General features: G+C 30.9%; 3 protein-coding genes across 4 annotated transcripts in view; 2 read left to right on the top strand and 1 right to left on the bottom strand.

The window, feature by feature from the left end:
• LOC126769843 (adenosine receptor A3) overlaps window positions 1-18555 on the top strand; it is a 65044-nt gene that overhangs the window by 29351 nt on the left and 17138 nt on the right. The gene's annotated exons all lie outside the window — the stretch shown is intronic.
• Window positions 8237-11357, top strand: LOC126769836 (mucin-3A-like). Its single transcript, XM_050488716.1, has 2 exons — window positions 8237-11014; window positions 11068-11357. Exon 1 carries the CDS (start codon window positions 8281-8283, stop codon window positions 10183-10185), a length of 1905 nt encoding a protein of 634 aa, XP_050344673.1. The 5' UTR covers window positions 8237-8280; the 3' UTR covers window positions 10186-11014; window positions 11068-11357.
• LOC126769846 (uncharacterized) lies at window positions 15876-16721 on the bottom strand. The gene has a single exon (XM_050488748.1). The coding sequence runs from the start codon at window positions 16443-16445 to the stop codon at window positions 15879-15881; it is 567 nt and encodes a 188-aa protein (XP_050344705.1). The 5' UTR covers window positions 16446-16721; the 3' UTR covers window positions 15876-15878.

The raw sequence follows: 18555 nt of genomic DNA, 5'->3' as shown, positions 1-18555 counted from the left end.
ACCTTGACGAACAGCACGGCGTACGTCGAATGGCGTGGATGTGTTGCCATTGTTCAGGACGGTGACTTCCATACCTTCGTGGAACGATTGCACTATCCTTAGGAGTTTTGGGGGCATCCAATTCTGACAAGAACTGAATACAACCCCTCTCTGCTCACGGAGTCAAAAGCCTTGTTTAGGTCTACAAATGCAATGACTAGGGGGGTATGTTGCTCCCTACACTTTTCTTGTAGCTGTCTGCGTAAAAATATCATGTCAACAGTTGCCCGTGGGGACCTAAAACCACATTGTGCCTCAGGGTATACGCGGTCGGCGAACCTTTGTAGTTTGCCTAAAATGGCCCTAGCAAAGGCTTTACCGACGATGCTAAGAAGAGATATTCCGCGGTAACAGTTGCAGTCGCCACGATCGCCTTTGCCTTTATAAAGAGTAACGATGTTGGCATCTCGCATATCCTGAGGGACGTAGTTTCCTTCCCAGCACTTAGCCAGGTGGTTATTTCACTAGACAACACGTTACTATACTTTTTATTATCTCGAATATACATATAAGCTATCAAGGCATTTACGTTTTATATGATTCAGGATTAGTTTATGCCTATAATCTATGTTATATATATTATATCCTTATTATATATAGTTTATTATCGTTTATACGAATCCAGAAGAAACGCAATAAACAAAATATTCCACTTTTGATATTGTTATAGTTAGGTTCAATGGATGAAGTTTTGTTGCAAAAAATCTTGATTTGAAATTAAGTCATTGCAAGTTTTGGTCTCGAAGCGCCGCCTGTTCTTTTATTGGTTTTCCAAAGGGCAGTTTGCGCTTTACTCGTGTTATGAAATCGCATTCGTTATTGACGTAGTAGGTACGAACAAACTGACCCAGAATCAAGGCATTTCCTACATATGATGTTCTTGTTTACAATGTATATTTTTATTAGAGATTTGAATAAATTAAGAAATATGGAACATCGTTTTTATTCATTTTATATTTCTGGGCGGATATAAGCTTAAAAAAATAAAATGAAATTAAAGTTACAACTTTTTTAATTGAATATAATACAGAAGCATTACAATTGCTTGTTCTATTATTTTTTTCCCTCAGAAATATTTTGTTATTTGATCTCTAAGGTTGTTTTGATCTTTGTAGGTGATTGTTTTAATTCCAAGGTCACACAAGTTTCTTATTACATAACCATCCTGTAAAAATTTTAAAGAGATCGATTAATTTTAAATTAAGAACTTTTTACCTTATTATATACATGTGACTAAAATCATACATTAAAAAAATCTTAAAAGTAACACAGATCACCTCATCAAATTTCTATTGAGAATTGACAGAAATATAAATCGCACGAATAACTATCACGTTGGACATGGACCGTATCAATATCAGTGGTATTATCCCAATGAGTTCAGGCATTATACTATGATAGTAAATAAAATTACTAGTCTAGACTAACCTTCACCATTATGTAAATTAAATCGAGAAATTTATTATATGTAACGATACTGTTTATTTACATCAAATGAGTTAGTTTATACAGCAAGTTATGCTTTTCGTTGGATGATATACAGACACACTATAAATTAGCCGAATTTGTAGGTATAGCTTCTTGTTTGACGATATTATGCAAAAGAAAAAAATCGGAGGATATTTTTTTAGATATAGAACCCTAAAATTCAGGCAGTTGCATCCAAAGTATTCCTATAATTGAGGGAATAATTACAGCAATGAATTTTGTTTGTTAAACGATTAAATGTTTATTATCAGACAGCAGTGTAATAAGAACTGCCAACTTTGCAACTAAGAGCTGCTACTTACATATATTTCTTAACTAAAACTAATTTATTTTAAACCGACTCTGGATTTTGAAGCCATAACTTCATAACCTGAAGCCAAATAATCTAACCACTAGATCAAGCAGAAAGTTTAATAAATCGTTGTAAAATACCAGTATACCTATTCAATTAATTTTTTGTTATCTGAAAAATCTGTCCTATCAGTTTGACGCTGACAATTTTGATCGTTTTATTCGAGTTTTTAATTGATTTTGTATTATATTAAAAAGAACAGGCAATGATTTTATTAATGAACAGCCATGGTAGTAGAGCTTTGTGCAAGCTCGTCTGGGTAGATATCAACCATTCATCAGCCACTGATGATAGAGGCTTGTGCAAGCTCGTCTGGGTAGGTACCACCCACTCATCAGATATTCTACTGCAAAACAGCAGTACTTGGTATTGTTGTGTTCCGGCTTTAAGGGTGAGTGAGCCAATGTAATTACAGGCACAAGGGACATAACATCTTAGTTGCCAAGGTTGGTGGCGCATTGGTGATGTAAGCGATGGTTAACATTTCTTACTATGCCAATGTCTATGTGCGTTTGTGACCACTTGCCATCGGGTGGCCCATATGCTCATCCGCCTTCCTATTCTATATAAAAAAAAGACATGACTTTATGGTATGGTATGTAAAAAGGACTATTATTTTACTTCAAATTAAATAAACTGTATATTTTTACAAAAGAATATATATATATATATATATATATATATATATATATATATATATATATATATATATATAAGTAATTGGATAGTTTGTGCATAGGGTGAAATGTAAAAAATGTAAACGTCGATTCTGACCTAAATTAAAAACTCGTCGCGGATGTGTTGTTTAGGTTTATTTAATCTGTGACATTGATTATGTTAAAAGTAAACAAACGATTATATTGATAACATTCATACCTACATATTTATAATAACGGTATAAAATTAACATTTACAAATAAAAAAAAAAAATAAAGCTTATATTAAAAAAAGTATTTACAAAATAGGCCTTATTGTTTGTACAAGAATCTATAGATAGATGGTAAAAAAGTTCGTTATTAGTATTCATTTATTCATACAGGATATATAAATTTAATTATATATGAGTATTACATATATGTATGTAATACTCATATATGTGTAATACTCAATCTGCATTGGGAACCTTTAAATTTTAGTTATATCGTAGAATGATGTCTTTTTAATTAAATTTAATATTTATTTTCCACTTAAAATAGATGTAGTTTGTAAAATGTAAAAATATTATATAATAATATATTATAGTATCTAACTTCCTTTTTTTTAAATCATTAAAATATTCCATCAATATTTGAATATATTAAATTGTTTTGTTTAAACAAAAAAAAATTAACACATTAACTTCAGCCATGTTTTGATGTTAAGAATTTTTTTATATAATATAAAATTGTGTCATCGCTCTATTTTTTATACCACATAAAATGTAGGAAGCGTAAATTAATTGATGACATGTTTTCTCGAAATAACTTTTTTTTTTTCAGAACGATACAATATTACAAGTCAAATGTCGTCCGAGATCAAACATTGTTGACGTGTTTACAATGATTCGAAAACATCTGTCTTCCAAAGATTCCATGTGCCATAGATTTGTTCCATAAGTTACAAAAATACCTCATATGTCGAATTATGAGTAGTTTAGAATTTATGCAGGAATAGATGAACATATAGGGGTTGAAGTCATAACCCTTAAAAATTATCTTATAACATATATATACACATTTATCAAAAACCAATGTCATATCTTCTTTGTCATTATCATGGTCATCGTGACAAACATGATTATTTATAAAACCTACTATAAATAAATGTAATTTATTTACCAACTTAATAGGCGAACCATTTTCAGCGTTTAGTGTATGTATCTAGAGTAATCGATTAGCTTTTATCTGATATTTGTGATAGTAATTATGACTGGCTTTATATCACGTATTTTGGTGTGTCATGTGTCAACAAATATATTAGCTTTTAAGGTTTACAGTTTAGCTTTATTTAAATAATTAATAGGTACGAAGTTTTTCTTTCAAGATATTTTAAAACCACAAATATAAAAGGATTATAAAGACACTGCTTCATTCCTTTCAATGATGCAATTCTAATTGACATATAAACATCAGATAACATAACAGATTTTAATAATAGAAAATAAATTACCAATAATACGGCATATAGCATTTATTTTACGAAAGCAACAGAAAATAAAATTAAGTAATATAATAAAGAATTTAAGCGTTAACAAAGCTCATGGTTTAGATGGTATTAGAATGTCGGAAATCAAGATAATTGTAAGCAAAATTGAGAAGGTGTTAGCGCAATTTTTAACACCTGTATCAAGACAGGACCCTGATGAATTAAAAATGGGCTGCGTCAGACCAATTCATAAAAAAGATAAATATGACGACACTAAAAACTATAGACCTATTACTTTGGCCTCGTCGATAGATAAGATAGCAGAAAAATATATCTGCAATTTAATTAATACATTTTATGAAAAAAATATTTTTTTAAATCACAGTCAATACGGTTTTAGAACAGGTAAGAATACTACAATGCTATTATCACGTTTCACAAACTAAGTTAACTCTTTTTTGAACACAAAACAACATGTCCTGGCTACGTTCGTTGATTTTTCTCGCGCATTTGACACTTTAAATCACACATAGCTTATACAAAGATTAAAAACCACGGGAATCGAAGGTCCTTTATTAACGTGGTGTGAGAATTATCTTTCTAATATACCACACAAATCGTTTTGCAATCATTAAATTGGACGATATATATATAAAATATATATGTGTGTATATATTTAAAAAATGCAGAGTTAGCAATAAGTCGTGATGATAATTTTGTAACAACTGCGACGTTATTTTTATCGTAACAACAATCCTCATTGATATGACAATTTTTCATAAGAACTTGTTTGAACTGTATAAACCAATAACATGCGATATGATAAAATTAACTACTCTCACGATAATAGTCTTAGACGTAGTTCAAACTCTGGGTCGGGCCAATAAAATGTTTCTGTCGAGATATTCTCACTCGCACGGATTCTGGAATTTGGCAATTTTTAGCTCATGAATTCGGTTGTGCGCGTAAATTCTTGCTGGTTGTCAGATTTGTCGTCTCATCTGATAACGAGAGAGAGGGAGACACTGCATTTACTCGTACGCGTGCACTATATTGTCTTGTGGAATTAGCTCTGCTTTAAGATAGGCTGCCGTAGACGCAATCAAATATACTTACGACATATTTCTGCAAAAAATTATTTCCAACACCATTAATTGAAAAATATATAATATTTTTTACACAGAAACAGAATTTGAAATTCAAAGCACTAATAAAGCTTGTGAGAAAATTAACCATACAATATTCTAAAACATGATATTTGAATTATCTTATTGTAGCTGACATCTGTCTGTGCACAATTTAAGCTTAAACGATGAGATTCAATATCTATGTATTTTATATATTACTAGTTTCTAGCTGCGGCTTCGCCCGTTTACGAAGGGGCGAGGAGTCAGGTGCTAGGTAAAAGTAGCCTTTGTTAGGTCTTTAGGTTCAAATTTGCTGCGTACCAAATTTAATCAAAATCGTTCCGTTTAGCTGTGAAAGCGTAACAGATATACTAACTCGAATTTTTAATATTACTTATTATTAAATATATACAAACCTATCCGACATTGTCTTATTAATAATATTAGGATCTAAAGTATATACTATATATACTGGTGGTAGGGCTTTGTGCAAGCTCGTCTGGGTAGGTACCACCCACTCATCAGATATTCTACCGCAAAACAGCAATACTTGATATTGTTGTGTTCCGGTTTGAAGGGTGAGTGAGCCAGTGTAATTACAGGCACAAGGGACATAAAATCTTAGTTCCCAAGGTTGGTGGCGCATTGGATATGTAAGCGATGGTTGACATTTCTTACAATGCTAATGTCTAAGAGCGTTGGTGACCACTTACCATCAGGTGGCCCATATGCTCGTCCGCCTTCCTATTCTATAAAAAAAAAAAAAAAATATAGCGATATAGCCATTTAACGAGTGTGTGGGTTGGACTTTAGATTCAGAGGTATGACCTTGAATCTTCCCTTGTCTATCCCCTGTAATGTTCCATAAATTATGTCTAAAAGAGAATAACATTCACTCTTGGAAGCTATGTTGTGGGTTTTTATGTTTTTAATTAAAGTATTTAGTAAATAATATATAACGTAATTTGTTATTATTGGTTTCGCACTTTAACAAAAAATAAAACTTTTGCTCGTTTACCTACCAACGAAACATTAAATTAAAATAAAGAAAAACTCATAGACGAAAATAGCAAATTGTTTTAGTTACTATACGTACTCAAATACTGTCCCGATTACGTAATTATCGTTTCTTTTAAAATCCCAATAAATCTAACAGTTATTAAAATAATATATAAATTTGTAATAATTTGCGTTGGTTTTTACCTTTACGTGTTCTCTTACGTTATACAATTCTTTTTTTTTTGTATATTATGTATGTAGTGAAATAATACTAGTGAAATAATATGAATTCTAGCATTTTAAAAGAGATGGGAGTAATTTTAAAGCATCAATGTATCAAAACGTCCTTAGGGGTTTCGTTTTTCCTATTTATCATTGCTGAGTTAATTACTTATTTTTTTACCTTGAACTTCAACCGCTTCCAACAAGTCATTCTATTAACTTCGCACTTTTATGTTTGCAGCTATATACATTCGTGAGTATGAAATAGCTTTTTATCATTAAAATAAATGACCAACGACCTCCAATGGAAATAACAGTAATAATAATAATCGTTTTATGAGTTTATAAAATTTTATTTTTTGATAACTGTAAGAAACATAAAAAAATAAAGTTTTATGGTTCTTCTGGTTCTTCGGTAGAATAGGGATATTTTACTTTATACGAAAAAATCTAAAAATGTATTATTGAAATAGCTAAATATAGCTATAAATATATATATTTTTTATTTTAATTTTAGTTACAGAATGTATGAATAAAAATGACTACATAGCTTAAAATAAATGTTTTAGTTCAAAAAATAACAACATAAATTTTTAAATTCATTTCAGTTTTTTTAATCAGGTTTTGAACACCATGAAATTATTAGTAGTCGCCTTGTTATGACGTCATATGTCTGTGTAAATTAAAATCCTCAACTATCAATTGAGCAGCAGTATACGCTTAATAAAAAATAATATAATAATAATAATAATAAAAAATTGTTTACATAGGCAACTGATCTCATGACTACCGAGTAATATGGTGTCAACTGAGTCCAGCGTTTTCGTCAAATTACGCGAAATGTATAAATGTATAATTTAAATGCATTTTTATAGCACTTATCGATTGAATGAATTTTGTGTTTTTTTTAGTGGTTCATTAAACACTATTGCATCTAATTGAGACACTTTTCAAAAATAGGTGTAATAGCCGCCTAGTTACATTGTGAACTGGTGGTATCTTTACTTTAAAAATCTTGTAAATGTATCTGTTTGTGCTCGTAAGAGCCTTCATTGAGTAAAGTGTATTTTGTGATTTTAATACTAAAACAATAATATAATTAAATTCATTCATCTTGATATCAGCGGTGAAGGAAAACATTAATAGCACCTGCATGGGTCTCAACTCACTGAAATACTACCACACGTATATATCCATCCGCTTTGGAGCATCGCGGAGGAATAAGCTCCAAACTGACTCTTCAAAGAGAGAAAAGGTCTTTGCCCAATAGTGGGCACTACTTTGTCTAACATTTGCAAGCTGTTACTTAACTTTACTTAGTCATTTTTAACGTAGCCATTTTGGAAGACGAACAACAGGATAATTTTGTGTTTTAATATTGATCATAATAAATATCTTGAAGGACGTATGTAACGAGTTTTATCAAAACAAGGCGAATGGACGTACAGGAAACTCGCAAAAATGTTTTGAAACTTCCCAGCAGCTTATAGCGATAAAACGTTAAATAATTTTAAGAAAACATATTATAGTCGTTAATTTTATTCACCCGTTATGAATATAAATTTATCTTTTAAAAATATGTGATTTTCTCTTTAATAATATTAATTATATTTTTAATATTATTTATAATGTTAACGTTTTATTTTATTTTTTGAATTAGTATTTTAGAGTAAAGTGATATGATGATATAAATTTTTAAATGTGTTAATATTTTTACTTATAGATATAGATGGAGGTAATTACGACATTTCAATTGCTTAACCTTTAACATTCACATTGATAAGATACATTGAGTTTGTAGAACTATGTAGGAAAGTGCGTTATAAAATTCCGAGAATATATTGTTGACGTCATAATGACATAGAAATAATCATCTCAATACAATTCAGATCAGTCCTGTTGCAGACTCGGATCAGTGCCGACGTAATAATGGCCAACAGGTTACTGTTGTGTCTTGTATTAGTGTGTGTGTTGACGGATTATTCGTTATGTGGAAGATTTTCATCTAGAAGTCGTAGTGGTGGAAGTTCCCGGTCGGGATCAAGTTGGAGCTGGGGAGGAAGATCAAGTTCAGCAAGCAAACCTTCAAGCTCTAGTTCAAGGCATAGTTATCCTTCATCTAGCTCATCCCGTTTATCGGGGTCTGGACAAAGTTCGCATAACTACCCTTCTTCTTCATCTGGCTCATCCCATCTATCTGGTTCTGGACAAAGTTCGCATAACTACCCTTCTTCTTCATCTGGCTCATCCCGTCTATCTGGATCTGGACAAAGTTCACATAACTACCCTTCTCCTTCATCGGGCTCATCCCATTTATCTGGGTCTGGACACCCTTCTCCTTCTTCTGGCTCATCGATTTTATTTGGCTCCGGACACAGTTCGCATAACTACCCATCGTCTATATCCAAATTATCGGGGTCATCATCAGGAGGAAAACCAGCGTTTACTGGCACTGGGTCAGCCAGTAAATATCCACCATCACCAAGTTTATCGGGTTCTGGATCAGGAAGTATTATATATCCACCGTCTCATGGACTTTCTGGTGTAGGAAGACCAGTTACTTCTTTTGGAAACCAAGCTAAGCCAACAAATGTCGTTAAGCATAATTATCCGCAATCGTCATCCGGCTTATCGGGATCTGTAATTCAAAAGCCATCGCATTATAACCCTTCTTCAAGTGGTACACATATTAATCCACCACACAGTTCTGTTTATACAAACACGCATAGTGGTTTTGGATCAGGGTATGGTTATAATTCACATAACTACTATAACAGCTATGCTTCAGCACCCCAGCATATCTATATAACTGAATATCGGAATTCGAACAGTCGATATAGTGACATTTTAACTGGTTTGGCATTGTATAACCTGGGCCGTTCTAATAGCCATTATAATCATCACTATTATAACGATGATTACTACACTCGGAGGTATTATTCATCAGGAAATTCTCATCCGTCGAATGAAAGACCCATAGACGAAGCATATTGCACATTAAGAATTAAAGAAAATAATAAACTCGAGGTGTTAAAAATACCTTGTGAGATTGTTTCTACATTTACGGAAGGTAGTAAAAAATTGTCGCCTGATATAGAAACTAAAACGGTATGTGTATCTAATCATACCATAATAAACAATACGCAAGTACCTACAGTTACTACGACTTCAACAACAAGCCCTTTGAATATGTCATCGTTGAAAGCGACTATATCATCAAGTAATAAGACCACCATACCAGAAATACCTGCAAATATATCCACTTCTGAAAATAATTTAGGTATCATACCTGTAAATGCAACTAACCTGACAGCCCAAGTTGAAGTATTAAATCCGTCAACGATTGTCGCTCTCACATCAATAACAGAATCTACTCCAGCTTCTAATACAACTGCCGCTATTACTACTAATACGACAACAATATTACCTACATTACACGTTATCACATCAACGACTTCACCTTCTCTACCAGCTAGCCAACAAGATACCGTATCGACCTCAACGGCTAATCCTTCGAATGTGGTAAATAATGCGACTTTACCTCCTCCTGTTACGTCAAATATCACTGTGATAAATTCGACCAAGTGTACCACGACTACAGATCCCTTGACTGTAAAAGGACCGCCTTTAAACCCAACAAATATGGAGTGTGAAGTGGATATTATTACTAAAACAAATCGCCTTAGAACGAAAGTAGATTGCAACATCTTAACAGAATATTCAAAGCTGCCGGAACCACCTAAGAAGGAAAGCGCCATATTGCCATCGAGAAATAAATTAAAGTCATGGCTTGCTAACCCTCCGTGGTGGATGTCAATATTTATAGCAGTATAAGCTTAAGGATTAAGTAAGACTTAATGTTATTATTATTAAATAATTACCTTAGTTTACCACTTAACTATTAGTTATGTAATATGTTAGAATTAGTATGAATGAATTTTATGAGAGTAACAAATTATGATATGTGACTTAATATGTTACCAAAGTGTAAATAAATGTATTTTGACATTTGCTATTATATTGATATTAGAATTGAAGCTCAGTTGATTTTTTTTGCTTTGAAATAAGGGCTTTCAACTATCATATTTTATCTGGTTACATCTTAGTGTAACAATTTAATCTATTGGATGTGTATAAAGAGTAGCTTGATTGTTGTCTTCGAATTATCATTTGTTTTTAATTTCGTCTTATTTTTGCGCTGTACTGTTGTTCTGATTCCTTTTGATTGGAGTCACTACTTTAAATCAATTAAGTTTTTAATAATATCAATTTACTTTTATATCCAACATTTGTTGATGGTAACCCTAAAATAGTAATTATAACTTTTATGGACATGGTTATGCAATGTAAGTACGATAACGATGATGTTGTTTTATTACACAATAATTTGTTTTAATGCGTATCAATCAAACGACATTTTATTATATTTACGAGTACATAACTAAATATGTAAAATATCTTAGAGGCAGTATGTGTATCGAACACAAATTTATTGAAATTTTAGTGAGAAATGTGTAAAGCCAGCAAACCGTACCGCCAACACTTCAATTGTAAAAAAATAAACAATTTGTAATATTTTTTTTGATGTGATAGTTTGATAATACGACCGAAAGCAATATAAATTAGTTTGATGAACATTATTGTTAATTAAATAAAGTATGTTGTTTATAAAATAGAAATATTAAAAAAACAAAAGAATAATTTACTTTATTACAGATTTTCTTAAAGAATATATAAAATAATTTACAGAACACAAATCATATTATATAATTACTTATAATACCCCGATTTTCCTTGTGCTGCATATTCTGTTATTTATCACGTATATTGATTGTACCATAAACAATCTTAGAACGAACATCAATAACTACCTATGTTATCTATAACAATAACTACCTATGCTATATATAAATGGAGTAAATAAATTGTTTTGTCATTCAGTGGCCTTTGTCTATAAGAGATTTTATGTAAATAAAGAGAAACAATCTATTACTTTATTCGTGAACTTTGACCGAATTTTATTTACAGAATTATTCTATTAAACTGCTTAAATTGTATCTAATATCACGTGACAGTGTTCTATGCTTTTATCAGTAAAGCAATTACTTAATGACCCCTATCGTAAACAGATGTAGTGACATTTCAATGGAAAAGCGTTTAATACCGAAGCATTGCCCTACATTATGTGACGATAATTAATCGACTTCGATATTCGAATGATAATGTTGTTTTTAATTGACTCTAATAAACAACTTTACAAAAAAGGATTTATAAAGATTGGTTTCAAAAAAATTATCTTAAATTATTTCGATTTTTAAATTTATATTCTTAGCGAAAGCTGGTTGGTTTTAAATACATATAAAATTTTACATCACTTCTGCCGTTCGAATTGTTCTTTTATTCCTGTTTTTTTCCTTATGTTATATTAATATTTTCCAGTTTACTGTTTCCATGGTAACTAATGTATAATTCAACTTTGAAATATCAAATAAAAAATATACAAACATATGTTTGTATTCTAATGTAAAGCATTAATTCTATCGAATGAAACAATACAGCAATAGTAGGTCTATTTGCATTTTAAAATTGGAATCTAAATTATACATGCGATATTTTGCACTATCAGTATCTAGATTACATATTATCAATATGTGAAGCTAATTGAAGTGATACTAATATGATTAAGAAATAATGAAAGACAAGCCTTGCCGTTGGTGTGTTAAAACAATTGCAGAGTCCATAAACTATATATTGCAATTATTTCAAAACAGGCGCAATAATTCAAAATGAATAAATATTACCGATTGATAAATCAAAGGAACCACCAATTATATCAAGATTGACTTGGTTGTTTAGTAGTTTTGTAATAATTAGTTTCTATATCAGGCAACGGTCATTTTATATTTATATATATATAAGACCGGTATGAGGTATATATATATATATACCTCATACCGGTCTTCTTCCGAAAAAGTTTCTACCGAAATGTATGACGTAGTTTCATAAATTGCCAATTTCATAATTTACTTCTACTTCTACTCCCCATAGGCACAACAAAAAGCCTAGCTGTCTCGATAACATAATTGTTTCAATAGTATATAATACCACATTATGTTTTGACAATGATTATTATGATAATTCTGTAACTTTCAACAAGTGTCGATGTATTTCTATTTAAAACAGTTCAAATGAAAACAAACAAGAGATAATATGGTTTGAATACCTATTTATTAGTGTCATTAGTTATGTTTTGTATTTAATTTACGGTCACATTAAGAATTCACTTACATAATAATTATGATAATCACGTTTCCGTTTTACAACGGTATATAATATATAATCACACTATTTAAATAATAAAAAAAAAAAACTTTTTTTGTCACCAAAACTAGTTGACAACTAAAAAGTTTGCCAATTTTTTAGGGAATCAAAGCTTGACGACTTTTTTCTTACTAAAAGTTGAAAGTCAATTCTTACGTTTTGTTCTTTTAATTCATAGAAAGATAAAAATTTATTTGAGATTTTTCCTTACAATTTTCTTTTGGTAAAAATGTTTACAACATAATTATGGTAATTACCTACAAGCATATTACCAATATATTATAATTTTCCTTATTTATAATTTTTATAACAAAACCTTTGATAGATATTATTCGCACTTTAAAATTTGAAACCCATTGATCTCATATGTGTCTTCTCTTTTATGCGTGACATTGGAAGAATACTTTGCGCTCAACTAGCGTACACGCCAAAAAAAAGAAAAAACAAAAACGAAATCATTAACGATAATTCAGAAATTATTTATAGAATCGCTTATCTTAACTATTCATAAGGTTATTTCATTAAAAAAAGATAGGTTGCAACTTATTTCATTTATGAATAGCATAATCCGCGGCTTCGCAAGCGTGGAATTCAGTCTATGACGAAACTCTTCAAAATCTGCCAGTTCATCGTACACTATTCCTATTTAAAGTGTTGTATGTATTGGTTTTGGTAACTCGCAAATAGCCATATAAACTTAAAAACAATTCAGTTATTTTGAAATCACAGAAAATCACATATATTTTATTTATTTATATAGATACTAAAGATGTTTAAGGAAAATAGCGATGCAGCTTCACTAGGGCTCGCTGGGATTACTAATATGAATCACTACTTCTTTTGAACAGGATAAATGCAAACAAAACAGTCTCGTTAATGCCAGACTTCACGAGACTATTTTCGATAATCATAGTTGAAATAATGATAGAAATCGTTATTGAAGTTTTTTTTTTGTATAATGATAATAATATCCTCCAGACCGATTTCGGCCACGGCGGCCAATCTTAAGAGAGATAAGCCAACTGCGCAGGAGATATTACAGTGCACAAGTGTGTGCGCAAACACAGGTGTACTCTCTCTTCGACACGACCGGAAAGAGTTCAGGCGTAGGACCAACGGCTTTACGTGCTTTCCGAGGCACGGGAGTGTACATATTACCAACTTCCAGACTACTGAGAATTTTTTGATCTGGGAATTGAACCGAGGACCTCCGGATCTGCGGCCTTGTATCAAGCCACTAGACCAACGACACAGCTTGTTGTATATATATATATATATTATCTTCAACATTTATGTTATTTTAATAAATTTTAAACATATTTATTATCATCCCGATGAAATTTGTGTTCATAATTGTTATGTTTTTACTTAGTAGCGTTTGCCTTACGACATACACACCTGAAGCTCGAAAATGCTGCGTGTGCTACTATTGCTCTGTATGTGTCACTATTTCATTGAATTTGTTTTCAATGTTTTCTAGTACATTAAAGTTGCCAAAAACGTTTACAATAAAATGAAATTTTATTGATGTTTTTCAGAAAAAAATTCGATATAGTATTAAGTTTATTATCATCAATGGCCAGTGTCAGCCCACTGCTTGACATAATTCTCTCCCATGACACACTGAGCTCGATCTTCAGTTCTCCTCCTCTAATCTGACCGCTGCTTTATGAATATCATCGCCCACCTAGTTCCAAGCCGCCTTACCTGTTTTTATTTATTTAACTTTTTTAGCCACTAGCAGAACGGACCTGATTCACACAAGTAGTCTAAAACTCATTATTAGTTACCTATCTACTTCATTAACCAATAATTAATGAATAATTAACAATATAATACGTCTTTTTCCTTAAATTTAACAGGCGGAAATAATTTTGCGTCCGGAGTAACCTTAAAATACGCTACTGACTTCGTGTAAGTAATATTCAACTGCCAAACAGCAATTTTTAGTATTGTTTGGTTCCGGAACGATGAGTGAGGAATTCTAACTCCAGGCACGAGAGACAAAACATCTTAGTTCCCAAGATTGTAAGTGTAATTGTAAGTTGGTTAAAGGCGATATAAGGGATAGTTAATATTTCTTGTAATGCCAAACTATATGGGCGATGGTGACCACTTATCATCAGGTAGCCCATTTGCCAGTCTGCTTATCTATTTTACACAAAGAAAATAAATAATTACAATATTTTGTGATGGAAACGATATTATTATGCTCTTTAGATTGACTATTTAGAACGAATGAATGGGAACTAATTCTATTGTTGTAATATGGCCTTCACGTGTATCGTCCATTTAATAGTAGATAATTAATTTATCTGTATTAAATATTGCTATTTACTTATAAAGCAAACGTTAATTAATCCTTTTATTACCAAAGAGTACCTAATAATTAATTTAATGGTTTTTTAGTTAACATATTTATGGTTTAGTCGGTGGTATCGTTTCTTCAAAAAATTGTAATAGTTTTTGTAGTATGAATTGGTCATACGTACAGTTTTGTAAATATCTACTTGACTCATATAAAAGATATAACTAAACTTTAAATGAGATATTTTTAAGGGCCTGAATGGGTAACATGTGTTGGTTCTAAGGTTTAAATAATTTTAAGTAAATAAAAAAAGGTTTTATTATTAAATTAATGTAATACCGAAAAATATTCAGTATATACTAGATTTTATTGTTACCGTCCACAAAACTGTGTACCATTTTTGATGGTTGGTTGTAACTTTAAAAAATAAATAAATGCTAGTTTGACACACATAATAACAGATGAAGTTGATAAAAGCTTATAATCAAACGTAAACATCAACTGTCGCTTGGGTTTTTTTTGGTCTCATATTTTTAATATTTAAATATATCAAGTACTGCCTTTTAAGCTGATAAAACATACTTATTAAAAATAATTATGTAACATGTAGTAGTGTATTATCGAGACAAATAATTGTAAATGATGTTATACACATATCGAAAAATGGTATTTACCGTTTCAATAAATGACGTATTCCGGGAAAAAGCTGACTGCATTCGTGATTAATATTATAATTGTATGCACTGTCACTTAATCGGGAAATTATTGAGAATCGTTTTTACTTATTTATACATATATGCTATTTCTTTATAATATAATATAACATTTGTAAACTATTATTATATTAGAAATGTTTTAAATACATTAGTATTTTACCGTCTCCTTTTATTGTAGATATTCAAAAGCTATTAAGTAGAATAACTATAAATGTTATCACAGATATTTTATTGCCGGCACTAGTTGAAGAGCTATTCATTTGAATGTTAACGAAATATAGAATTTTTTCACAATCAACTTCATAGTTGGTCATTCCTTCGCGGCTGTACATGATGAGCTTGCATTCAGCGTTCTTCGTAACGTAAAGTCGCCGATGCGTCGTTGGGTCCATAATTGTGGTTAGCTTCCAATCCACAATGTTGTCATCACTTATATTAGGAACAAGATTGCTGTCAAGAGGTCTCGGATCTTCGCTCCAGAGGCTGACATACACGGTATCTTCCATCATCTTCTGCGAATTGTAATCACGAATGAAATTGATCAGAAACGATTGTGCTATATGACAGTACACAGTTATAGTTTCAGTTATATCAGCATCCTCGATTCTCAACCAGCACTGCTCGGAACGATCGTTCCGTGTGGGTAATTCCAAAGGAAAGGGTATTGCGTACGGCTTGTGAATTTTCGTCGAATCCTCGCCGGTAACCGCAATAAACACTATGTTCGAGAATAGCAGTATAAATAACATTTTAAATGTGCACTTAGTACAACGTCATGATTGGAACTGATTGTCATGGCTTTGTCTAGTGACAAAAAGTGAAGTATTTGTGAATCGCCTTCACAGACTGTGATTATAGGACGAAATGATCACTTGCAATTCACGATTCTTAGTCACACTGTTTGATTTCAATAATAGGTATTATGTAAGGCAATTTTAATGTACTTACAATTTTAATAAGTATAATTTTCGATACCTACACATGAGCCGAGTTGTATAAATTGAACTTTCGGACATATCGAGATCGTGTAAGTATATAAGAAATGAGAATTCTCTAATCACTCAGGATATTTTAGTAATAGTATAAACTTACTTTTATTATATTTGTTATAATAATGCAACAATTGCAACTTTGTACGCATTGGTTTTACGTAACAAGTCTTGCCTATTACTTTTTTTACGTTGTTTTTACGTTACGTTTCTGTTGTTTCGAGATCATTATTCGAGTATATTTAGAAACAGGATTTTTTATATACCGCTATTTTCTTTTATTTACAATTTATAACAATAAAATTTGACTGACATAGTTATATAACAAAATAAAAATAAAATGTTTATAGGTTTATACTATTAATAAAAATTTACTACGATTTTTTTAATTAAAATATATGATAAATTTTTTAAAAAATCTTTCGTAATGAATTCTTTGGATTATTTTTAGATTAAATATTTATTGGAGTAAAACAAAAATACCTACCAACAAAGTTGACCGCAATGAACTTCTCTTTCTGAGACATTAGTATTATATTTTTAGTAAAATAAATTCTTAATTTTGCCACATTTCCATGGCATGTTTTATTTGATTAAATGGCAGCTTGTTCGTTAGATAGAAGAATAGAAACAATAAGTTTTAGTGCGGGATGGGGTCTTAGTAAGTGCTTCCAAAAATATTGTTAATCGTTGCAAAATATTTTGTTCAGACAGTGGGACAGTATTGAATACAAATAATTATGATATTAAATAATATAATCTAAAATGGCTATGCTTCAAATCAACACCAATTAATAAAATAAAACTATTCATAATCGATTCATATCATCGATCATTCATAATCGATAATAAAATCGATTATTTAGATAATTGTTAAGGCATCTGTATGCGCATTCGTATCTCAAACCTTGGTATTTGGTAATTTTTTTGCTTAGGAAATGCAGAATATTAAAAAAAATCTACACATAATCTGGTACTAACTTCAGTCGACCGACTTAAGGCGCGTCTACTTTGTAAGTCAGCGTCATTAGCACAGCGTTAGATTGTGCGAGCTATGATTTTTAACGCTTGGTTCGCTTTTCGCTTCGCTAGTCTTGTTTTTTTTTCAAATTATCTAAAACTAATAATAATTTTTCAAGAATATTTTATTATATTATTATGTTTTGCAATTGTTTATGAGCGCGTTTGAAATTTGAACCTGGAAACCATCACATATATTATGTTTATCGGGTCGCTTTACTTTGAAAACTTTTAATTTCGTGTACACTGAATGATTAAATCGGCTTCAGTTAAGGTTGTATATCATTGATCAATTTTGTTTTTGCTTGAAGTTGAACTTGAAGAAAAAGACAATGATTTATTATAATAGCAAAGATTGGATCTAGTTCATGATATTTATTAAAAAAAAAAAAAAAACAAAATAATTGTTTTTAAAACTTGAGTTCCAATGGTGCACTACTTAACAATAGCAAGCCATCAGAGATGACGTGATAATTCTTTTTTTTGAGAAAAACTCTATCACTTCTTCATCAGCGTCATTCGTTTTTATAATGCCCCAATGGATTTTAGTTACAGATCAAGCAGATAGCTATGTATATAAAAATATTAAGTAAATAACCAGAAATGACTATCACTCTGATTATGTAATAAAAATACGACCTATACGACAAATAGAACCAAGGATATATACATATCGGATGAAATTCTTTCTATCATAATATAATAATAATAACGGTGCATAACCAACCAAGTTCGTTATTTCCTGTTTTTTAACCCCCCATATAAAAAGAGGGTTGTCGTAATTTTAACGTGTGTATCTGAGTGTGTCTGTGGTATAGTAGCTCCTAATTGAATGAAACGATTTTGATGC

The sequence above is a fragment of the Nymphalis io genome, chromosome 8 (assembly GCF_905147045.1).
Source record: "Nymphalis io chromosome 8, ilAglIoxx1.1, whole genome shotgun sequence".
NCBI lineage: Eukaryota > Metazoa > Arthropoda > Insecta > Lepidoptera > Nymphalidae > Nymphalis > Nymphalis io.
The sequence above is the reverse complement of the archived record's forward strand: the minus strand, read 5'-3'. Positions and strand labels throughout refer to the sequence as shown.